The sequence below is a fragment of the Carcharhinus amblyrhynchos genome, chromosome 16 (genome assembly GCF_965287045.1).
Source record: "Carcharhinus amblyrhynchos chromosome 16, sCarAmb.v2.hapA, whole genome shotgun sequence".
NCBI classification, from domain to species: Eukaryota; Metazoa; Chordata; class Chondrichthyes; order Carcharhiniformes; family Carcharhinidae; genus Carcharhinus; species Carcharhinus amblyrhynchos.
In genome coordinates this window covers 55,700,911-55,725,070 of record NC_137339.1, presented here as the reverse complement: position 1 = coordinate 55,725,070, position 24,160 = coordinate 55,700,911, and the positions used below count along the sequence as shown (strand labels likewise).

The following is a 24,160-nucleotide window of genomic DNA, read 5'->3' as shown; positions in this document are numbered from 1 at the left end:
ACTTCTTCACTCAAAGGGTGGTGAATCTCTGGAATTCTCTGCCCGTTGAAGTGGTGGAGGCTGCCTCGCTAAATATTTTTAAGACGCGGGTTGATGGGTTTTTGATAAGCAAGAGGATTAAGGGTTATGGGGAGAGGGCGGGAAAGTGGAACTGAGCCACGACAGATCAGCCATGATCTTATTGAATGGCGGGGCAGGCTCGAAGGGCTAGATGGCCTACTCCTGCTCCTATTTCTTATGTTCTTATGTAAATGCTTTTGGGAGTCCCTCTGCACTACCCTACCCAATCAACACCCTCTTTTTCTTCACCAAAAATACACTGAGATTAAACAGATTTGCCTTTAACAAATCAATGGTGACTTTCTTTAATAAATTCACATTTACTGAACAAGTTGGTCTGTAGTTGTTTACACCCAATGCCCAGGCATCATTCCTGTATGTACGGAGGATTAGAAGCTTATGGCGTGTGCCTAGGTAATTTCCACTCTTACTCCCTCAGTGTTGTTGGATGATATGCATCCATTCATTTTTAAATTGGAAATACATCCAGGTTTCCTAATATCTCAACTTTAACCAAGTAGAGTACAGTGTGCCAATTAGAACACAGTTAGCTCAGTGCACCAATCCCAATGAGGCAGCACAGTGGTTAGCACTGCTGCCTCACAGCGCCAGGGACCCGGGTTCAATTCGGACTTGGGTGACTGTGTGGGTTTCCTCTGGGTGCTCCGGTTTCCTTCCGCAGTTCAAAGATGTACAGGTTAGGTTATTTGGATATGCTGAATTGCCCCTCTGTGTCAGGGGGGACTAGCAGGGTAAGTGCATGGGGTAACAGGGATAGGGTTTGGGTAGGATTGTTGGTGCAGACCTGATGGGCTGAATGAGCTTTTGCACAGTAGGGATTCTATGATTCAATCAGAACACAATTGGTGTGTCATTGCGCCAATCACAACACAGCTGGTGAGTTAGTGCACCAATCAGAACACAGTTGGTGGATCAGTGCACCAATCAGAGCCATTTAGAATACAGTCAGTGCACCAATCAGGTCCCAGATGAACTCGGTTCCAGTCATTGTTTGTAATTGGTCATCTTTGTGACGTAATCCGTTGCTAGGCAACAAGTAGATAAATAGCTGCGGCTGATTGGCGGAATTAAATGTAAACTGATATCTGATTGGCGGAGTGTTCACGGGAGTAAAATTCAAATAACCGGCGGGCGGGAACAAGCTTCGAGGCAGCGACACAGAGAGACCCACCGAGACACTGAGTGGGAGAGGCACAGAGAGAGACCCACCGAGACACTGAGTGGGAGAGGCACAGAGAGAGACCCACCGAGACACTGAGTGGGAGAGGCACAGAGAGAGACCCACCGAGACACTGAGTGGGAGAGGCACACAGAGAGACCCACCGAGACACTGAGTGGGAGAGGCACAGAGAGAGAGACCCACCGAGACACTGAGTGGGAGAGGCACAGAGAGAGAGACCCACCGAGACACTGAGTGGGAGAGGCACAGAGAGAGAGACCCACCGAGACACTGAGTGGGAGAGGCACAGAGAGAGAGACCCACCGAGACACTGAGTGGGAGAGGCACAGAGAGAGAGACCCACCGAGACACTGAGTGGGAGAGGCACAGAGAGAGAGACCCACCGAGACACTGAGTGGGAGAGGGAAACAGAGACCCACCGAGACACTAACGGGGAGAGACATCGACACACACACACACCACAGAGAGATCTACACGCCGGGGGAGACATCTACACACGGGGAGACAGTCCGAGAGAGACATCTACACACAGACACACTGAGAGAGCAAGCTACAGACAGATACACACACAGATACAGAGACATCTATATACCTGAGAGACACGGACAGACCGAGAAACCGCGACACACTGACACAAATACAGTGAGAGATACAGACCGAGAGAGGCATTCACACACCCAGACATATACAGAGACACACACCCAGCCGAACCGGACAGAAGTGGAGAGACACTCGGAGCGGCAGTGCCCAGGCAGAATGGCCCAGAATGTGGACCCCGCCGCCGCCGGATCAGGAGCCGTCCGGAAAGGCAATGAGAGCGGCACCGCCATCGCTCGGGGCTCGGTGTCCAAACGGTGAGTGCCCGAGAGTTTGTGAGGGGGGTGGGGTGGGGGGTGATCGCGAGGGCCTCTGGGTGGGTGGGGGGGGGTGATCGCGAGGGCCTCTGGGTGGGTGGGGGGGGGGGGGTGATCGCGAGGGCCTCTGGGTGGGTGGGGGGGGGGGTGATCGCGAGGGCCTCTGGGTGGGTGGGTGGGGGGGGGGTGATCGCGAGGGCCTCTGGGTGGGTGGGTGGGGGGGGGGTGATCGCGAGGGCCTCTGGGTGGGTGGGGGGGGGGTGATCGCGAGGGCCTCTGGGTGGGTGGGGGGGGTGATCGCGAGGGCCTCTGGGTGGGTGGGGGGGGGGTGATCGCGAGGGCCTCTGGGTGGGTGGGGGGGGGTGATCGCGAGGGTCTCTGGGTGGGGGGGGGGGTGATCGCGAGGGCCTCTGGGTGGGGGGGGTGATCGCGAGGGTCTCTGGGTGGGTGGGGGGGGTGATCGCGAGGGTCTCTGGGTGGGTGAGGGGGGTGATCGCGAGGGTCTCTGGGTGGGTGGGGGGGGGGTGATCGCGAGGGCCTCTGGGTGGGTGGGGGGGGGTGATCGCGAGGGTCTCTGGGTGGGTGGGGGGGGGTGATCGCGAGGGTCTCTGGGTGGGTGGGGGGGGGTGATCGCGAGGGTCTCTGGGTGGGTGGGGGGGGTGATCGCGAGGGTCTCTGGGTGGGTGGGGGGGGGGTGATCGCGAGGGTCTCTGGGTGGGTGGGGGGGGGGTGATCGCGAGGGTCTCTGGGTGGGTGGGGGGGGGGTGATCGCGAGGGTCTCTGGGTGGGTGGGGGGGGGTGATCGCGAGGGTCTCTGGGTGGGTGGGTGGGGGGGGGGTGATCGCGAGGGCCTCTGGGTGGGGGGGGGGGTGATCGGGTTGCAATGCGATTAGTGTTAGTGCACAATCCTGTTTGAAACTGTTGGTGTCTCTATTGCAGATTGCAACAGGAACTGATGACTCTGATGGTGAGTCAGTATTTTTGTTGAATTTTTTTCTTTCCTTAGTTGTGAAAGGTGTAGTTTTAAATTAATTTTGTTCAGATGATTCTTTCCCTAATCCGAGGGCACTGATCCCCAGGGAGACAGGGTCTAAGCTTTAACTGCAGCTCCTGAACCCACTTGGGCTGAATGTCCTGTGGTAACAAGTTAGATCAGGCTGCAATTGAGATAAAGCTTTGGCCACGTTGCCCGGCTTGGTGTCCTTGTGTAGGAGCTTAGACCATGGAGCCAAATGTGCCTTCTCTTGCCAGTTTCCATGGCTATTTTGATAACGTCACAAACTGATGCTGTGTTTGGATCTGAAGATGAGTGCCCTGCCTGCCAGCTGAAGAGAATATCAACCTCTCTTGCAGCTCAGTTGTGGTCCCTCTGTACAGCCGCAAGTAGTGCAGATCCCACTGTCGACCTGGTTGACTGTCATAACAATCTAGTGGAAGCCACTTGCAGCATATTATATATAAATAACTATCTGTGAGCGAGTGCAAGTTCCTGGCAGATTTTTACAATATTTGCTTTTGTTGGAAACTGTGTGTGTTTTCTAAATTAAATTGAGAGGATTTCCTGTTCTGACTTCTAGATGTCCGGTCACAAAGGAATTTCTGCTTTTCCTGAATCAGATAATCTATTCCGGTGGATTGGAACCATTGATGGTGCTGCTGGAACGGTCAGTGAGTGACCCGCCTGGGCCAAGCTGCTTTTAATGTTTTAGAACTGAGTGCTGGGCTGGGGAACTGACTTCCTGAGGTGGGATAATAGCAACAATATAAATAAATGACTTGGATGAAGAGATGGTTGCTAAATTTTCTGATGACACAAAAATAGGTAGGAAAAAGTAAGTTGTGATAAGAGATAAGAGAGTGATAAGGTTTTGGAGAGTGGTTAAATATCTGGCAGAGTATAGTGTGGACAAATGGAAAATTGTCCATTTTGGCAGGAAGAATGAAAAAAGTAGTGAGAGATTGGGGAACTTTAAGGTGCAGAGTTGATCTGGTGTCCTGTGTATGAATCTCAAAAGGCTGGCATACAGGTATAGTGAGTAATTGGGAAAGCTAATCAAATGTCATCATTCATTGTAAGGGAAACTTAATAGATGAGTAAGGAGGTTATGCTTCAGTTGTACATGGCATTGGTGAGGCCACATCTGGGGTATTGTATACAGTATTGGTTTCTTTATTTAAGGAAGGATGTAAATGTTTTGGGAGAATGTTCACTAGACTAATACCTGGAATTGTTGGGTTACTTTAGGAATCATAGAATTCCTACAGTGCAGAAAGAAGCCATTTGGCCCATTGAGGCCCTATTCCTGTAACCAGCACATTTATCCTACTAATCCCCTGACTCTATGGTCTAGTTACCATTGCCACTCAACTTAACCTGCACATCTGTGTGTGGGTTTCCTCCCACAGTTAGTCAGCCAAGGTCTGATTTGAATGCAGGTCCCTGGCGCTATGAAACAGCAGTGCTAACCACTGTGCTGCCCAGTCTGGGGAAAGCTTGAACAGTTTGGGCTTGTGTCTACTAGAATTAAGAGGTGACTTGATCAAAACCTTTAACCTGAGGTATATTGACAGAATGACTATAGAGAGGATATTTCCTTTCTGTGGAGAATCTAGATTTGGAGTCATATTTTTTAAAAATAAGTTGTTGCCCATTTAGGATAAATATGAGGTGAGACTTTGAGGGTTAAGTCTTTGGAACTCTCCTGAAAAGATGGTGGTAGAAGAGCCTTTAAAGGGAGGAGTCGATTCTTGATTTAGAGGGTGAAGGTTATTGAGGTGGATAGAAACATGAAGTGGAGATCAGCTGTGGTCTTATTGGATGGAGTAGATCTGAGGGGTTGAATGACTGACTTATTGGTGTAGCTCTGGGTTTGTCTGGCTCCATATACATACACGGACACCTGGTGGTGAATAATCTCTGGGTTTGTCCTTTGCAGGTTTACGAAGGCTTGAGGTACAAGCTGTCGCTTGAGTTTCCCAGTGGCTACCCATACAATCCCCCAACTGTGAAGTTCCTCACTTCCTGCTACCATCCCAATGTAGATGGAGAAGGGAATATTTGCCTGGATATTCTCAAAGACAAATGGTCAGCACTTTATGATGTCAGGACAATCCTGCTGTCAATTCAGAGTTTACTGGGAGGTAAGAATATTTTGAGTCCTGTACTGTACACCTGACCTAACTCTCCCTGATGAGCTGTGCCACTCATTGACTGAGCATTGCCAGAAGGGATGAGAACTGTTTAAATCACGCATCTGATTACTGCTTCTCCATGGGAAATAGAAGCAGAAGTAGGCCAGTTGGCCCCTTGAGCCTGACTGTATCTGTACTGATGTTAATCCAGCTCCCTCACTGTCACTCAGTAACCCCTCTCTCCCCCCAGCCCCCTGTGTTACTGACTGTATCTGTACTGATGTTAATCCATAAAACTAAATCATGGCTGATTTTTTGTCTCAGTGCCATTTTTCCACTTGAACCCCATATTCCTTGATGTCTTTGGTTTCCAGAAATCTATCCATTTTTGTCTTGCACATGCTCAATGACTGAGCCTCCACAGTTCTCTGGGGCAGGCAATTCTAAAGACACCAGCCTCTGATTGAAGGAATTGCTGCTCGTCTCAGTCCCAGGCCTGCCTTTTATTTTGAAACTGTCACCTGGTTCTAGACATCACCTAACCAGGAGGAACATCCTTCCTGTATCTACCCTGTGGCGCTCTAAGAATTCTGTATACTTGAATGAGATGAGCTCTCATTCTTTTGATCCCCAGAGAATACAGGCTAGTTATGACAATCCTACCACCCATTGCATTCCCTCCATAAGTAAATCTTTTCTCAGGATGTGTAGCAAAGGGTGACAGGATTCTGGGCCATATTCTCTGGAATTCAGAAGAATGAGGGCTGATCTCATTGTGGAGCCCTGTAAGAATTTTGTATGCTTCACAGTAGGCTGAAAGGATGTTTGCCCTGACTAGGAGCTCTAGACTCAGGGGGCATAGTATATTTTGTCAAGGCCTGTTTTCTCTGATTGATAAAAACCTACCTCTCTTGCTTGCAGTCATCTTTTTTGGCCTCCTCAACCCCCGTCCACCTCTCCCCTTCTGTCTGGAAGAGGAGATTGTTGGGTGGGGCTGACTGGTCAGACCTGAAATAACCACTCCACTCCACCCCTCCCCTTCCCAACAAATCTGGCCCAGCATCCTGATATGATAAGAATGAATTAATGATTAAATAATTAAAGGAATTTGCTAATTATTTTGTTTATTTGATTTTTACTTTAAGTGCAAATAAAATCAGTTAGTGCAAAAAAAAAGCTGAGCATTTAAAGTACTCTGGATTAAAGCCAGATCTGATACACTGGTTTGTGCTTAAGGAACTTGCCTTCTTGATGCCTACAATCAGGGTAGATGAAATAACTGGTTTGATCTTCTGCTAATTCAGATTTACCATGGCAACACTGAAGCAAGGTTTGGAAAGAATATGGAGTTTTGAACGGTGGGAGAACCAGCGTATAGTTCTGCATTCACTATCACTGGGAATTGGGAAAAGAGTTTTTTGCTGTTTTGTGCAAGTACTTCCCCTCTTGCCCACTCTCCACATTTGAAGGGCTATTCCCTGGCACTAATCAATAGGAATATTGTCTAATCAATTGGCAATATGAGAGGCTACATGACACCAGGTTAGTCCAACAGGGAAATTTGAAATCACAAGCTTTTGGAGTGCTCCTCCTAGTCCAACCAGTCCTCCTCCTCTGTCCATCCTGGTCCAACTGCTCCTCTTCCTCGGTCTACCCCGCTTTGACTGCTGCTGCTTCTCTGCTGCAGTCCACCCCGTTCTGACTGTCCCTCCTCCTCGGTCTACCCTGTTCCAACACTAGCACCTCCATATCATCTAATCAGTTGTTAGAGCTGGCTACTTTGAGCTGTTATTCTACAGCAGCCTTTTGGGTATTATTTGATTCAGACACTCGAACTTGGTTGAGGGGAGAGGTGAGATCTGGAGCTTTTTGTGAAATCCAAGTGATTGGGGAACAAGACACAGACATGGGAGGGATGCGTGTCTTAAGATGCAGTTCCTGGAGGCTGAGACCAATACTGTGTCTGACAGTGACTGACTGAGGGCTGGATTTGCATTCGAGGAAATGAATATTCCTGGTAAAAGGACAGTGTGAGCTGGATAATTCCAAAAAAACTTGAATAATCTCCCCCCAGTGTTAGTGTATTTGACTGTCAGAAGCTGGGATTGATGACAGGGGAACACATTCTGCTGGGTCATACAGAGCAATCTGGGGGCATTATGGCCAACTGTATTTGGGAGCTCTGGAGGGTGTGAGAATCACTCCTGAATTAAACAAATGTTGGTGTAAGTGGAGAAGCAAAGCTCTCATCTGTATCTGACCCCAAATCCAATCTTAACTTTTCTGTTTCTTCCACTTCTCAATAGAACCAAATGTGCAAAGTCCTCTGAATGTTGCTGCAGCTCAACTGTGGTCTAATCAGCAAGGTAAGCACTTGTTTAAACTTCTGCAGTCAGCCTGAGAGGATTGGGAGAAGGAGGGTTTATTTCTAGGTATCCTCCTGGGAGTCTCACTGCAATTACTGTGCTGTCACTCTTCCTATGCCAGCATTTTGTCCATGGCAGTATGCCAACTTGAACCACTGCAGTCAATCTATTTCCAAGTGCGGATGGTGAGTGACTTGGGCAGGGGAGTGGAGGTTTGCAAGTGATAGTGTTCCTGGCTATCTGCTGTCCTTGCCCTTCTAGATGATGGTAAAGTTGCAGGTTTAGAAAGTGCTATCAAAAGAGCCTTGGTCGATGTGGCAACAGTGTGCCACAATGTGTCAGTGATGGAGAATGTCAGAAGGTTGCACTTGTCCAAGCGATTGGAGTGTATTCCATTAAACTCCTGACTTGCACTTTTATAGATGGTGGGCAGGCTTCAGGGAGTCAGGAAGTGAGTCACAGAATTCCCAGCCTCTTGGTGTTGTAGTGGACTGCAGTAGTTCAAGAAAGCAGCTCACAAAAGCCTTATTGAGCAATTAGGGATGGTTAATAAATACTGACCTAGCCAGCAACACCTACATTCTGTGAAAAGGACACAGTATTCATATGGCTTTAGTTTCTGGTAGTAACCTTCAAAGTGCTGATCTTGGGGAATTCAGTGATAGTTATACCATTGAATGTTAAGAAGTGATGGTTAGATTCTCTTGTTGGAGATGATCCTTGCCAGGCAGTTGGGTGTGCAAATTTCACTTGTCACTTAATGTAAGACTGAATGATGTCCATGTGTTACTGCATTTGGACAAGGACTGCTTCAATATCTGAGTGGTTAAAAACAGTGCTGAGCATTATGTACTCATCAGTGAATATCCCCTTTCTGATGAAGCAGCTGAAGAGGACACTATGCTGAGAAACTGAGTCATGTCCTGACACTAAAATTGCTGACCAACAACCATCATCCTTTTATATGACTCTGGCTGGAGAGTTTACCCCCCTGATTTCCATTTGACTTTGCTTTTGCTGGGGCTCAGTGGTTAGCATTACTATTTGATTCTTAAGTTTCCTTTGTTTTTGTTTAGGCTGTTCCCCTTCCTTTTGGGGAGCTGCCCTTTTTACTTGGCCCTAATTTAATTTGAGTTTGTTTATTTGGTTTGACCTTAAAAGAGGACCTCAATGTCAGGGACCCAGGTTCAATTCTGGCCTTGAATGACTGTCTGTGTGAGTTTCCTCCCATGCTCAGTGTGCAGATTAGATTGATTAGACATAGTAAATGGCTCCTTGATGCCATATTCAGTGAAGTGCTGCCTTAATGTCAAGGGCAGTCACTTTCACCTCTTATTGCTGGATAAGTGCTGCTTGGTAGCACTGTTAATGAACTGTATCATTTTGCTGATTGCAGATAAACTTAACAGGGCAGGAATTGGCTGGGTTGGATTTGTCCTCCTAGTGTACAGGACATACCTGAGCAACTTTCCACGTGACCAGATCTGGACAAGAAATTGAGGATGTTGCCAGCTTTTGTTACATGGAGTGAATCAAATTGAATATGTTGGGATCCCAGAAATAAGTTCTAACTGAAACAACTCAATTTGTGTTGATATCTGGGGGTTTCAGGGTTAGATGAGTGGGTGTGATTCTATTAGAGATATTGGGTTATAATTTCTGATGGAAGCAGAACATCTTCCCTTGCCTATGAAGTGACTGCTTTGGGTACAGACCCCAGCCATTCCAATCTCAGTGAGATGGGTGGAAAGGGAGTGAAAGGTAATTTTGATGCTGCCAAACTTTGTGCATTGAATCTGTTCCTGGTCTATTTTTATCAAACAGGATATATTTCCTCACCCTTGTTTTAAATTTGCAATGTCCCCTTAAAGTCAATGCTGGTGACCAGTAAGATGTTTCTTGTGATTTTTATTGTTTCTCCCTGAGTGCAGGGTGACATTTCAGTTGTGACCTCTGCTTGCTGCTCCTGCTAGAATGTCTATAGGAAGAATGTCAGTCTGACAATGCTGTCTCTATTACAGAATATAAACTGCGATTACATGAAGCATATGCTCGACAACTGAAGAGTTAAGCTGAGAGCTGCTGTCCTACCTCCTGTGATCTTCCTCCTGGTTCCCCTGTGTTTCTCTTTTGAATGTTTGTCTGTCTGTCCAATTATGATAATGGACACTTATTTTTAAATTTACCATGTGAATAAAGTGCACTGAAGCTGAATTTTCTAATAAACAGCATTGAAACAATAAGTCCTGATGCTCTGTGTTGCTTGTAGGTGAGATTCTGATAGGGTGAGAAGTTTGTGTAGAAGGATATTTTAATCCATTTGTGCTCATGGAATCTTACTTGCTTTTCTCATATTCCCTATCAGCATGGTCGGATGACACTGGGGTTGGACTTGCTTGTGACCTTTGTTCTAGTGACTTAACATCAGTAAAGTTTATTAAGGCTTGCAAGTAAGCCTTACAATGGAGCAACTGCAATGAAGTTGCTGTGAAATTCCCCTAGTTGCCACACTCCAGGGTCTGTTTGGGTCAATGCATTTAACCAGCACATCTGTCAGAATGTGGGAGGAAACTGGATCACCCGGAGGAAACCCATGCAGACACAATGTGCAAACTCGACACAAGTCAGGAATCAAATCTGGATCCCTGGTGCTGTGAGGCAGCAGTGCTAACCACTGCTGCCTCTAATCACTAATGAAGATGGTGTTTCTTTTTTTTTGCAGTCAAGCTTTTAGTTGAGCAAGCACCCCTTAGATTTCCAGTTAATCTCTTAGTGTAAAGTCCAATCTTAGTTCTGCCCCCTATTCCTTTCTTGAGTCTGCACTGCCCATTTCCAAGGCCCCAATACAGTTCCTGTAATAGAGTTCAGGGATGCACAGTGCAACAGCTGGAGTCTGTCCTGTTGTATCCTGATTTGTCCAAGTCCCATTCACCTATCATGTGCTTGCTGCCAAACATTGACATCCATCAAAGCTTCAAGTTTAAATTCTCACTTCTCCCTATTTCCTCTAAATATTGCTTAAGTGGCTTACCCCACTGTTGGTACTCGAAGCTCTGGAATTTTCTCCCAACCCCTTCTGTTTCCTCCCTCTTGGCCCAACATTAAATTTTGACTTTTAATATTTCCTCTAGTCCAAACTATGGAATGGAGCACCTTTAGTGTGACTTGTACACTGAAAGCCATGTAATAGCTGCTAGAAAGTTGTCTAGTACAAATTCAGTAATATTTTCTTGTTTAATGGCGATGTTATATCTTGGAATTGCAACTTTGGCCTATTAAGTCTGGCTCAGTATGATGTTTGTTCTGTATCTGTTGGCCTTGCTCTATTTTAGTGTTAACAATGTCTTTGGCTAAACTTAAACCACTTTTCCTGGTGACTTTCAAATTGTCAAAATTTTCAGATGACAGTAAAGTGAACAGTAGAGCAAAGTGTGCAGAGGATACTGAATCTGCAGAGGGATATAATAGTCTAGTGAATGGGTAACAGTCTGGCAGATGGAGTAAAATGTTGGTATTTGGGATGTCATCCATTTTGGTAGGAATAACAGCAAAATGTTATTTTGTTGTTTAAATGATTAAAAATTGCAATGTTCTGTTGTGCAGAGGGACCTGGGTGTCCTTGTGCAGGAATCACCACAGTTGGTTTGCAGATGTAATTAAGAAGGCAATAGAATTTTGTCCTTCATTGCTAAAGGGATGGCGTTTAAAACAGGAGGTTATTTTGCAGCTGTATAAGGTGCTGGTGAGGCCACACCTGGAGTACTGTGTACAGTTTTGGTCTCCTTATTTGAGAAAGGATATACTGGCACTGGAGGGGATGCAGAGGAGATTCACTCGACTGATTCTAGAGTTGAGGCTTGGCTTAAGTCCTAGACTGGGACTATACTCATTGGAATTCAGAATGAGGGGAGATCTTACAGAAACATAAGATAATGAAGGGAATAGATAAGATAAAAGCAGGGAGCTTATTTCCACTGGCAAGTAAAACAAAAACTAGGGGGCATAACTTCAAAATAAAGGGGACCAGATTTAGGACTGAGTTGAGAAGGAACTTCTTCACACTAAGGGTTGTGAATCTGGAATTTCCTGCCCAGTGAAGCAGTTGAGGCTACCTCATTGGTTTTAAAGCAAGGAAAGATACATTTTTGAACAGTTGAGGATTATTGAGTAGGGGGGGTAAGTGGAGCTGAGTCCATGAAAAGATCAACCATGACCTTATTGAATGGCAGAGCAGGGTTGAGGGGCCAGAAAGCCTACTCCTGCTCCTAGTTATGTTTTTATAGGGTCAATGTAAGGTGAGTGTTATCAATGCAAAATCCTTCAGTTTGTGGTATGTCTAGATTCTAGTTTAATTTCTCCATTGTGGTGTTGATCACTCTCATTGGTCTGAGCCTTAAGTTTATGTATGAATATTTATTTGATTTATTATTGTCACTTGTATTAGTATACAGTGAAAAGTTGTTTTTGCATGCTATACAGCATACTGTGTATATAGAGAAGAAAAGGAGGGGGTGCAGAATGTAGTGTGTAGAGAAATATAAACTTGGTAGGTCCATTCAAAAGTCTAATGGCAGTAGGAAAGAAGCCGTTTTTGAGTCGGTTGGTAAGTGATCTCAGACCTTTGTACCTTTTTCCTGACGGAAGAAGGTAGAAGAGAATATGTCTGGGGTTCATGGGGTCCTTAATTATGCTTTTGAGGCAGTGGAAAGTGTAGGCAGTCAATGGGTGGGAGGCTGGTTTGTGTGAAGGACAGGGCTTTGTTCACCTCTTTGTAGTTTCTTGCAGTCTTGAATAGAACAGGAGCCATACCAAGCTGTGATACAGCAATAAAGAATTCTTTCTATGGTGCATCTGTAAAAGTTGAGAGTCGTAGCAGTCATTCCAGATGTCCTTGAAATTAGAGGCTTTGGTGGGCTTTCTTAACAACTGAGATAGGTTTTTGGTGATCTGGACACCTAAAACCTTGAAGCTCTGACCATTTCTACTTCATCTTCATTGATGTAGACAGGGGTACGTTCTTCACTATGCTCCCTGAAGTCCATGACTATCTCCCTCATTGTATTGACATTGAGGGAGAGATTATAATCATTGCACCAGTTCACCGGATTCTCTATCTCTTTCCAGTACTCCATCTCTTCATTGAGATCCAATCCACTATATGGTGGTGTCATTGGCAAACTTGAATATTGATTTGGAGGGGAATTTGGCCACAGTTATAGATGTATAAGGAGTATAATAAGGGGCTGAGAACACAGTTACATTAAACCCCTCTTTCTAAATTGGATATCAAATTTTAAATCTTAGGAAGATGATAAAGAACAATACAGCACAGGAACAGGCCCTTCAGCCCACCAAGCCTGCACTGATCATGTGTTCCTAACTAGACCATCTGTTTGTACCCCTTTATTTCCAGTCTGTTCATGTGGCTATCTAACTAATTTTAAATGATCCTAGTGTGTCTGCCTCAACCACCTTGTTTGGTAGTGCATTCCAGGCCCCCACCATCCTCTGTAAAATATGTCCCCTGTATATCTGTATTGAACATTGCTCCCTGACCTTAAACTTGTGACCCCTTGTGTTTGTCATTTCCATCTTGGGGAAAAAGCTTCCAACTGTTCACCCTATCTATGCCCTTTATAATTTTATAAACTTCTATTAGGTCGCCCCTCAACCTCTATCTTTCCAGGGAGAACAACCCTAGTTTACTCAATCTCACCTCATAACCATTGTTTTCATTCTGCCTCATATTCCATTCCTTTAATGCTATCTCTGTGCCTCCCAGAAGATCTGTCTCCAGCTCAAACAAACAAGGTAACAGAATGACATCAAAATCTTCTTTAGAACATAACTGCTAATTTTATCCCTGTACTATTCTTTAAACCACAACTTTTAAACATTGCTCAGTAAACCACAAAATACTGCAGATACTGGCAATCTGAACCAAATATGCTGAATGTTGACAGTAGTGAGCATCTGCAGAAACAGGGGTCATAATCACTATATATAGTGTGTGTTGAATGGGTGGGTCTGTGTGGAATAGAGCATTACAGCACAGTACAGACTCTTTGGCCCTCACAGTTGCACCAACCTGTGAAACCAATCGAAAGCCCATCTAACCTACACTATTCTAACATCATCCATATGTTTATCCAATGACCATTTAAATTCCCTCAATGTTGGCAAGTCCACTATTGTTGCAGGCAGGGCATTCCACACTTACTACTGAGTTAAGAACCTACCTCTGACATCTATCCTATATCTGTCATCTCTCAGTTTAAAGCCATGTCCCCTCGTGCTAGTCATCTCCATCCTAGGGAAAAAGGCTTGCACTGTCCACTCTATTTAATTCTTTGATCATCTTATATGCCTCTATTAAACCATCCTTTTCTCTAACAAAAACAGCCTCAAGTCCCTCAGCCTTTCCCATTAGACTTTCCCACCATACCAGACAACATTCTGGTAAATCTCCTCTGAACCCTTTCCAATGCTTCCACATCCATCCTTTAATGCGGTGACCAGAACTGTACACAATACTCCAAGTGTGGCCACACCAGAGTTTTGTACAGCTGCAACATGACCCCAAGAAGTGTGAGGTAATCCATTTCGGTAGGAATAACAGATGTGTTGAGTATAGGGCTAACGGGAGGACTTTGAATAGAGTGGAGGAGCAGAGGGATCTAGGTGTATGTGTACATAGATCCCTGAAAGTTGGGAATCAAGTAGATAAGGTTGTTAAGAAGGCGTACGGTGTCTTGGCGTTTATTGGTAGGGGGATTGAATTTAGGAGTCGCAGTGTCATGTTGCAACTGTACACAACTCTGGTGCGGCCGCACTTGGAGTACTGTGTGCAGTTCTGGTCCCCACATTACAGGAAGGATGTGGAGGCTTTGGAGAGGGTGCAGAGGAGGTTTACCAGGATGTTGCCTGGTATGCAGGGGAGGTCCTATGAGGCGAGACTGAGGGATTTGGGGTTGTTTTCACTGGAAAGAAGGCGGCTAAGAGGGGATCTTATAGAAACATATAAGATGATTAGAGGTTTAGATAGGGTGGATGGTGATAGCCTGTTTCCTCGGATGGAGAAAGCTAGCACGAGGGGGCATGGCTTTAAATTAAGGGGGGGTAGTTATAGGACGGATGTCAGGGGCAGGTTCTTTACCCAGAGGGTGGTGAGGGACTGGAATGCCCTGCCTGCTGCAGTTGTAAATGCGCCTAGTTTGGGGGCGTTTAAGAGATTGGTGGATAGGTTTATGGACGAAAAGGGATTGGTTTAGATTAGCGGGTCAACGTTTTTTTTTAAAAATAAGACTGGTCGGCGCAACATTGTGGGCCGAAGGGCCTGTTCCGCGCTGTAGTGTTCTATGTTCTATGTTCTATGGCTCCTAAACTCAATCCCTCTACCAATAAAAGCTAACACCGTACGCCTTAACAACCCTATCAACCTGGGTGCTAACTTTCAGGGATCTATACACATGGACACCAAGATCTCTCTGCTCATCCACACTACCAAGTAACTTACCACTAACGAACAAAGAACAACCTGGCACGGGAAACAGGCCCTTCGGCCCAACGAGCCCGCGCTGCCATTTTAAAGCATTTTCCTACACCTACCTTGCCCCGTGTGTATGTGAATGGTATCCCTACTGTAACCAGATTCAGGGGAGAATAGTGTAGGGTCAATTTGGTACACCATTCAGCCTAAGAGCACATCTTTGGGGTGTGGGACGAAACCCACGCAACCACGGGGAGAATGCGCAAACTCCCACAGACACTGGCCCAAATCTACGTATCTGCACAGCAAACAGTGATAATCACTGAGCTGTTGTGGTGCTCATCTGCTGGTCCAGTTTTAAGCACACACATCGACACAAAGGTCTAGGCTACTCTCGAAACATCCAAGAGCAGCCCACGCACGACCCACCGTGTGCATGCCCCTCGTTTGACAACAAGGTGGACCGACATCTGTGGATTAAAAGAAACAAAAATATTAACATGTACTATTACATTTCCAGTATCGACCTGAGGCTCTGACTCTTTGTAAAACCGTCTTCTATAACCCTCCATCCCTGTTTCACTCATGTGCCTATCTAAGTAAACCTTAAACAAGTCCAGCGTGCCTGCCTTCACCACCTTACTTGGCAGCGCATTCCATACCCCCACGACCCTCTGTGTGAAAAACCTTCCTCTAGTATCGAAATTATACTTCTCCCCCCTCACCCTAGATCGTGACCTCTCGTGATAGTTGTCCCCAATCTAGGGAAAAGCCTGCCACTGTTGACTCTATCTATACCCTTCATTATTTTATACATCTCTATCAGATCCCCCCTTAATCTCCGTCTTTCTAAGGAGAAGAGCCCCAGTTTTCCCAATCTTTCCTCATAACCCAGTCCTTCCATACCAGGCAGCATCCTGGTAAACCTCCTCTGCACTCTCTCCAGGGTCTCCATGTCCTTCCGATAGTAAGGTGACCAGAACTGGACGCAGTTCTCCAAATGCGGTCTAACCAATGTTCTGTACAACTGAAGCAGTAGACGACAGCTCTTATACTCGATACCCCTTCCTATAAAGGCTAGCATTCCATAAGCTTTCTTTGCAACCTTCTCCACCTGTGTTGACACCTTCAGAGACTTGCGCACTTGCACTCCCAGGTCCCTCTGCATTTCTATACTCTTAATTGGTCTACCTTTTATCATGTAACTCCTCCCTGCATCACCTCGCATTTGTCAGGATTAAATTCCATCTGCCATCTATCTGCCCAGCATACTAGCCTATCTATATCCTGCTGTGTCACCTGACAATCTTCCTCACTATCCGCCAATCCTGCCATCTTGGTGTCATCCGCAAACTTGCTGATCACACCACGTACGCCCTCTTCCAAGTCGTTTATATATATATATTACAAAAAGAAGAGGTCCCAGTACTGAGCCCTGCGGCACACCACTGGTGACAGACCTCCAGCTTGAAAAGGACCCTTCCACTACTACTCTCTGTTCTCCTGTTGCCTAGCCAGTTTGCAATCCATCTAGATACCTGTCCCTGTATCCCATGTGCCTTAGCCTACCGTGAGGGACTTTGTCAAATGCCTTACTGAAATCCATATAGATGACATCAATGGCTCGCCCATCGTCAACTGTTTTTGTCACCTCCTCAAAAAATTCTACCAGATTCGTAAGGCAAGACCTCCCCTGAACAAAGCCATGATGCATATCCCTAATCAGATCGCAACACTCCAAATACTTATGCGTCCTGTCCCTAACTATTTTCTCCAACAATTTTCCTACCACCGATGTCAAACTCACCGGCCTATAATTACCAGGGTTATCCCTACTGCCCTTTTTAAACAGCGGTACCACATTAACTATCCTCCAGTCCTCTGGGACCTCACCTGTGTCCAAAGAAGAGACAAAAATTTGTGTCAGAGGCCCAGCAATTTCATCTTTCACCTACCTAAGCAGTCTGGGATAAATGCCATCAGGCCCTGGAGCTTTATCAGTTTTTATGCTACCTAAAAGCCCTAACACTTCCCCTCTCGTAATGGATATCTCCTTCAACTGATCTACAGCTCCCTCCAAGACAGTACAAGACACCAAGCCCCTCTCCTTTGTGAATACCGACGCAAAGTATTCATTCAGGATCTCCCCCATTCCCTCAGACTCAATGCATAGTTCCCCTCCTTCCTCCCTAAGAGGACCTATTTTCCCTCTAACCACTCTCTTGTTCCTAATATAGGATCAAGGAAAATCCAAAGGCATTTTACTCTTATCAGCCAAAGCCATTTCATGCCCCCTTTTCGCCCTTCTAACTCCCCTTTTAAACTCCCTCCTGCTCTCTCTATATTCGTCCAGTGCTCTCTCCGTTCCCAGTTGTTTCGACCTAACATATGCCACTCTCTTCTTCCGGACCAAGTCCTCAATATCCCCTGTAATCCACGGCTCTCTGATCCTGCCTTTCCCATCCTTCCTCTTTACCGGCACATGTCTTTCCTGCAACATTATCAGTTTGTCCTTGAAAGCCTCCCACTTGCCAACCGCGGACTTGCCCGCTAACAACCTCTCCCAATCAGTGTCCTTCAGCTCCTTCCTAATCCGGCTATATCTCGCCTTCCCCCAGTTCAGCACCCTCCCCTTCGGACGGCACTCATCCTTTTCCATTTTTATCCTAAAGTAGACAGACTTGTGGTCACTGTTAGCCACATGTTCACCTACTGCAACCTCAACCACCTGCCCCAGCTCATTACCCAATACTAAATCCAGTATAGCCCCCTCCCTAGTCGGGCTAGTTACGTACTGCTCCAAGGACCCTTCCAGCACACATCTTACAAATTCCTCCCCATCCGTACCCCCAGCTCTAGGCACCTTCCAATCCACTCCAGGAAGATTAAAGTCACCCACTACAACCACCCTATTCTTTCTGCACCTATCCAAAATGTCTTTACAAATACCTTCCTCCACTGCCCTCGGGCTGTTGGGTGGCCTATAGTACACCCCTAGCATAGTAATCGCTCCCTTCCTATTCCTCAACTCCACCCACAGTGACTCAATCCCTACCTCCTCCATTTTGTCCTCCCTCTGCACTGCTGTGATGTGCTCCTTAACTAACAGCGCCACCCCACCACCTCTCTTCAACCCTCCTCTGTCACACCTAAAACACTTATACCCTGGAACATTCAGCTGCCAATCCTGCCCTTCCTTTAACCACGTCTCCGTCACTGCCACCACATCTAAATTCCTCATGAACATCAAGGCCCTAAGCTCATCCGTATTACCCGTTACACTCCTCGCATTAAAACAGACGCAATCCAACCCTCCAGGCCCACTCGGATCCTCCTTTCCCCTGATATTATTCCTTTCACCCAAACCCACCCTGTCACCCAACTCGGTCCCGATCCCCAGTGTCTAATGAGCTATCAGTCTCATCCCCACCCCCCCTCCTCATTAGTTTAAACTCTGCCGAAACACTCCAGCTAACCTCCCAGCTAAGATATTTGTCCCCCTCCCATTCAAATGTTCCCCATCCCTCCTGTACATGTGCCCTTCTCTCACAAATGCCTCCCAGTCATCGACAAAAGTGAAGCCCTCTACCTTGCACCAATCCCTCAGCCACGCATTCAGCTGCATGATCTCATTATTCCTAGCCCTGCTGTTACTAGGCAGCAGCCAGAGAATGCCACCCTGGAGGCCCTGCTCTTCAGCTTGGCCCCCAACTCCCTAAATTGCCTCCGTATATCCCCCCTACTCTGCCTTCCTACGTCCTTTTCTCCTATGTGTATAATTACTTCAGCCTGGGTCCCCTCACCCTTCAAAGTTCCCTCTATCCTCTCTGACACGTCCTATACCCCTGCTCCAGGGAGGCAGACTACCATTCTGGAGTCACGCTTTTGCCCACAGAACCGCCTATCAATTCCTTTGGCCTTCCCATCCCCTACCACTATCTCATTGCCAGCCCCCTTCCTTCCCTCTGAGTCATTCTGGCCCTCCTGTCTTTCCTTTTGTACCCCTGTCGATGCCTTTTGGGGGGCCACTGGGGTGGTCTTTGGGCCAGGACTATTCTTCTGCTTCTTCCTCCCCCTCCTAACAGTTACCCACCCATCCTGTCCCCCAGGCCCTGGGACCTCCACTTGTCCATGGTCCATAGCCATTATCTCCTCATTCTCCCTAACCAGAAAAGCATCCCCTAAACGCAGCTCTAGTTGCCTGACCCGGGCCCTCAAACGCTGCAGCTCTAAACACTTGACGCAGATGTGGGCCTTCGGGAGACGTGATGCCTCCAAGAACTCCCACATGTGGCACCTAACACAGCTAAAGCATCTCCCCATAGCCCCTGTCATGTCCCAACCTCACTTGGAATTATATATTCTGAAATGCCACACAAGAAAGATGGAACCAGCAACTCACCTTGCCTAAGCCTGCTCTCGCCTAAGCCCAGGGAGCCAAAGCCCTTATAGCTCTCACTCTGCTCCCACTCACTCCACTGCCAGCTCCCAACGCTGCCCGCTGTCTATTACTGCCTTCTTTTTATACCCCCCGCTTTCCCTTCCCGACTCGCCCCTCGCCTAACTTCCACTTTGGAATTAAACATTACTCACAGAAAACCCCGCAAACCGGAAATGCAGTCAAAAGCTTTTAAAGTAAATCCAACACTCACCACAGCCACCAGGAACACTGCTCCAGAGGACAATGAGGTGGATCCACGGGTGAGTATCTGATTTATATCCCCCGCCTCCCTTCCCGACTATCCCCTTGCCTAGCTTCCAGCCCAGTACTCTGTATTCCTGTTACTCCTTTCAAAGTGAATCACTTCACACTTCCACATTAAACTCCATTTGCCACCTCTCAGCCCAGCTCTGCAGCTTATCTATGTCCCTCTGTAACCTGCAACATCCTTCCGCACTGCCCACAACTCCATCGACTTTAATGTCATCCTCAAATCTACTAACTCATCTTTCTATGCCCTCATCCAGGTCATTTATAAAAATGACAAACAGCAGTGGCCCCAAAATAGATCCTTGTGGTACACCACTAGTAACTGAACTCAAGGATGAACATTTTCCATCAACCACCATCCTCCGTCTTCTTGCAGCTAGCCAATTTCTGATTGGCTATATACCTATCCCTTTCCATCACTAAGGTAACGTAACCGAATTGTGGTCACTACCACCAAAGTGTTTCACCTATCTCCAAATCTAACACCTGGTCTAGTTCATTACCCAGTACCAAATCCAATGTAGCCTCAGCTCTTGCTGGCCTATCTACATACTGTGTCAGGAAACCTTCCTGCACACATTAGACAAAAATTGACCCATCTAAAGTAGTTGAACTATAGCTTTTCCATTCAATATTTGTAAAGTTGAAATCCCCCTTAACAACTATCCTGTTACTTTCGCTCCTATCCAGAATCATATTTGCAATCCTTTCTTCTTCATCTCTGGAACTTTTCAGAGGCCTATAAAAAACTCCCAACAGAGTGACCTCTCCTTCCTTGTTTCTAACCTCAGCCTATGCTACCTCAGTAGACTGCTCCTGACTAACAATGCCACACCTCCTCCTCTTTTGGGGATGTGTGTGTGTGTGTGTGTGTGTGTGTGTGTGGGGAATGGGGGGGTATGGGTGTGTGTGCTTATGGAATGTATGTGGGTATGGAATGGAATGTTTATGTGTGTGTGTGTGTGGAATGGAGTTGTACATGTGTGTGTGTGTGTGTGAGGAATGGGTATGTGTGCATGTGAAATGGATATGTGTGTGTGGAATGGGGTGTGTGTGTGTGTGTGTGGAATAAGTGTGTGTGTGTGTTCATGTATGTGTATGGAATGAGTATGTGTGTGGAATGGAGGTGTGCATATGTGTGTGTGGAATGGGCTGGGTGTGTGTGTGTGCATGTGCGTGTGTGGAATGTGTGCATTTGAGTGTGTGTGTGTGTGAAATGGGTGTGTGTGTGTCTGGAATGGGAATGGGTGTGTGTGTGTCTGGAATGAGAGTGTGTGTGATTGTGTGTGTTTCAAATGAGTGTGTTGTGTGTGTATATGTGTGTGTATGTGGAATGTGTGTGTGTGTGTATGGAATGAGTGTGTGTGATTGTGTGTGTATGTGTGTGTGTGTATATGTCTATGTATGTGTGTGTGGAATGGGTGTATGTATGTGTGTGTGGAATGGCTGTGTGCGTGTGTGGAATGGGGGTGTGCGTGTGTGGAATGGGGGTGTGCGTGTGTGTGTGTGTGGAAAGGGGGTGTGAGTGTGTGGAATGGGTGTCTGTGTGCGTGGAATGAGAGTGTGTGTGGAATGTGTGTGCACGTGTGTGTTTCGAATGTTTGTGGGTGTGTGTGTGTGTTGAATGGGGGTGTGTGTCTGTGTGTGTGAGGAATGGGTATGTGTGCATGTGAAATGGATGTGTGTGTGTGTGGAATGGTGTGTGTGAATGTGTGTTGTGTGTGTGTGTGTAGAATGGGGATATGCAAGTGTGTGTGTCAGTCTGTGTGTGTGTGTCTGTGAGTGTGTGTGTATCAGTCTGTATGTGTATGGAATAAGAGTGAGTGTGAGTGTCTGTGTGTGTCTATGAGTATGTGTGTGTGTGTGTGTCAGTCTGTGTGTGTGTATCAGTCTGTGTGTGTGTATCAGTCTGTATGTGTATGGAATAAGAGTGAGTGTGAGTGTGTGTGTCTGTGAGTGTGTGTATGTGTGTGTGTGTGTGGAATGGGGTGTGTGTGTGGAATGGAAGTGTGCGTGTGTGTGTGTAGAATGGAGGTGTGCATGTGTGTGTGAAATGGTGTGTGTGTGAGTGTAATGGGTGTGTGTGTGCAATGGGTGTGTGTGTGGAATGGGTGAGTGTATGCACGCATGCAATAGGTGTGTGTATGTGTGACGGGGGAATGGGCGTTTGTGTGTGTGTGGACTGGGTGTGTGTGTGTGTGTTTGTGTATGTGTGTATGTGGAATGGATATGTGTGTGTAGAATGGGTGTGTGTGTGTTTGTGTAAGTGTGTTTGTGTGTTGTGTATGTGTGTGTGGAATGGATGTGTGTGTGTGTTTATGTGTCTCTATGCCTGTGTTTGTGTGTGTGTGCGTGTGTGTGTGTGGAATGGGGGTGTCTGTGTGTGAATGTGTGTGTAGAATAAGTGTGTGTGTGTGTGTATGTGTGTGTTTGTGAGTGTGTGTGTGTCAGTCTGTGTGTGTGTGTCAGTCTGTATGTGTATGAAATAAGAGTGAGTGTGAGTGTGTGTGTGTGGAATGGGGGTGTCTGTGTGTGAATGTGTGTGTAGAATAAGTGTGAGTGTGTGTGTGTATGTGTGTGTTTGTGAGTGTGTGTGTGTGTCAGTCTGTGTGTGTGTGTCAGTCTGTATGTGTATGAAATAAGAGTGAGTGTGAGTGTGTGTGTATGTGTCTGTGTGTGTCTGTGAGTGTGTGTCAGTCTGTATGTGTGTGTCAGTCTGCATGTGCATGGAATAAGTGTGTGTGTGTGTGTATGTGTGTTAAAAAAAGTTTTTTTAATTCTATGCATGGAAAGTGGTTAAATTGTGGAAATATGCATTATTTGGTTCAGGGTCTCACCTGACGTCTTTAACAGTGCAGCACTCCCTTGGGCACTACACACAAGTGTAAGCTTGGGAATTCTGCACCAGTCTGAAGTTGGACTTGAATCCACATCCTCAGCCTCTCAGAGGTGAGATTGCCACTACCTGAGCTGTGGACCGTTAGACTTGATTTATTATTGTCAAGTGTATTAGTATACAGTGAAAAGTATTGTTTCTTGCACTCTATACAGACAAAGTATACTGTTCGTAGAGAAAGAAAGGAGTGAGTGCAGAATGTAATGTTACAGTCATAGTTTGGATGTAGAGAAAGATCAGCTTAATATATATTAGGTTCATTCAGAAGTCTGATGGCAGCAGGGAAGAAGCTGTTCTTGAGTTGGTTGGTACATGTCATTTTGTCATTTTGGTGAATGAGGTTAAACAATAGAACATAGAACATTACAGCACAGTACAGGCCCTTCGGCCCTCGATGTTGCGCTGACCAGTGGAATGAATCTAATGACCCTCTAACCTAAACTATTCCAATGTTATCCATATGCCTATCCACTGACCATTTGAACGCCCTTAAAGTTGGCGAGTCCACAACTGCTGCAGGCAGGGCATTCCACGCCCTTACTACCCTCTGAGTAAAGAACCTACCTCTGACGTCCGTCCTATAATTACCACCCCTTAATTTAAAGCTACGTCCCCTCGTGTTAGCCATCACCATCCGAGGAAAAAGGCTCTCACTGTCCACCCTATCTAACCCTCTGATCATCTTGTGTGCTTCAATTAGGTCACCTCTTAACCTCTTCTTTCTAATGAAAATAACCTCAAGTCCCTCAGCCTTTCCTCATAAGACCTTCCCACCATACCAGGCAACATCCTGGTAAACCTCCTCTTCACCCTTTCCAATGCATCCACATCCTTCTTATAATGCGGTGACCAGAACTGTCCGCAATACTCCAAGTGCAGCCGCACCAGAGTTTTGTACAGTTGCAACATGACCTCACAGCTCCAAAATTCAATCCCTCTACCAATAAAAGCTAACACACCGTACGCCTTCTTAACAACCTTATAAACTTGGGTGCCAACTTTCAGGGATCTATGCACACGTACACTGAGATCTCACTGCTCGTCGACACTACCAAGAGTCCTTCCATTAGCCTTATATTCTGTACCCCTGTTACTCTTACCAAAGTGAATCACCTCACACTTTTCCGCATTTGCCACCTCTCAGCCCAGCTCTGCAGCTTATCTATGTCCCTCTGCAAACTGTAACATCCATCCTCACTGTCTACAACTCCTCTGACTTTGGTGTCGTCAGCAAATTTACTAACCCATCCTTCTACACCCTCATCTAGGTCATTTCTAAAAATGACAAACAGCAGTGGCCCCAAAACAGATCCCTGAGGTACACCACTTGTAACTGAACTCCAGGTCGAATATTTCCCATCAACCACCACCCTCTGTCTTCTATCAGCTAGCCAATTCCTGATCCAAACTGCTAAATCACCCTCAATCCCATACATCTGCATTTTCTGCAG

At 46.3% G+C, this 24,160-nt stretch overlaps 1 protein-coding gene across 1 annotated transcript; it reads left to right on the top strand.

Moving 5' to 3' along the window:
• Positions 1-1,716: 1,716 nt before the first annotated feature.
• On the top strand, positions 1,717-9,845 carry LOC145354022 (ubiquitin-conjugating enzyme E2 C-like). The gene is made up of 6 exons (XM_080205105.1): positions 1,717-2,115; positions 3,055-3,082; positions 3,693-3,779; positions 5,052-5,256; positions 7,554-7,613; positions 9,635-9,845. Exons 1-6 carry the CDS (start codon positions 2,018-2,020, stop codon positions 9,682-9,684), a joined length of 528 nt encoding a protein of 175 aa, XP_080061231.1. The 5' UTR covers positions 1,717-2,017; the 3' UTR covers positions 9,685-9,845.
• The last annotated feature ends 14,315 nt before the right edge of the window (positions 9,846-24,160 follow it).

What these genes read in the sequence shown, in the direction of transcription:
- LOC145354022 (XM_080205105.1), top strand. Translation starts at nt 2,018, where the DNA reads ATGGCCCAGAATGTGGACCCCGCCGCCGCCGGATCAGGAGCCGTCCGG. An exon ending in CGGGGCTCGGTGTCCAAACG is followed by an intron (nt 2,116 to 3,054) that starts GTGAGTGCCCGA and finishes TCTCTATTGCAG; the next exon opens with ATTGCAACAGGAACTGATGA. An exon ending in TTGATGGTGCTGCTGGAACG is followed by an intron (nt 3,780 to 5,051) that starts GTCAGTGAGTGA and finishes TGTCCTTTGCAG; the next exon opens with GTTTACGAAGGCTTGAGGTA.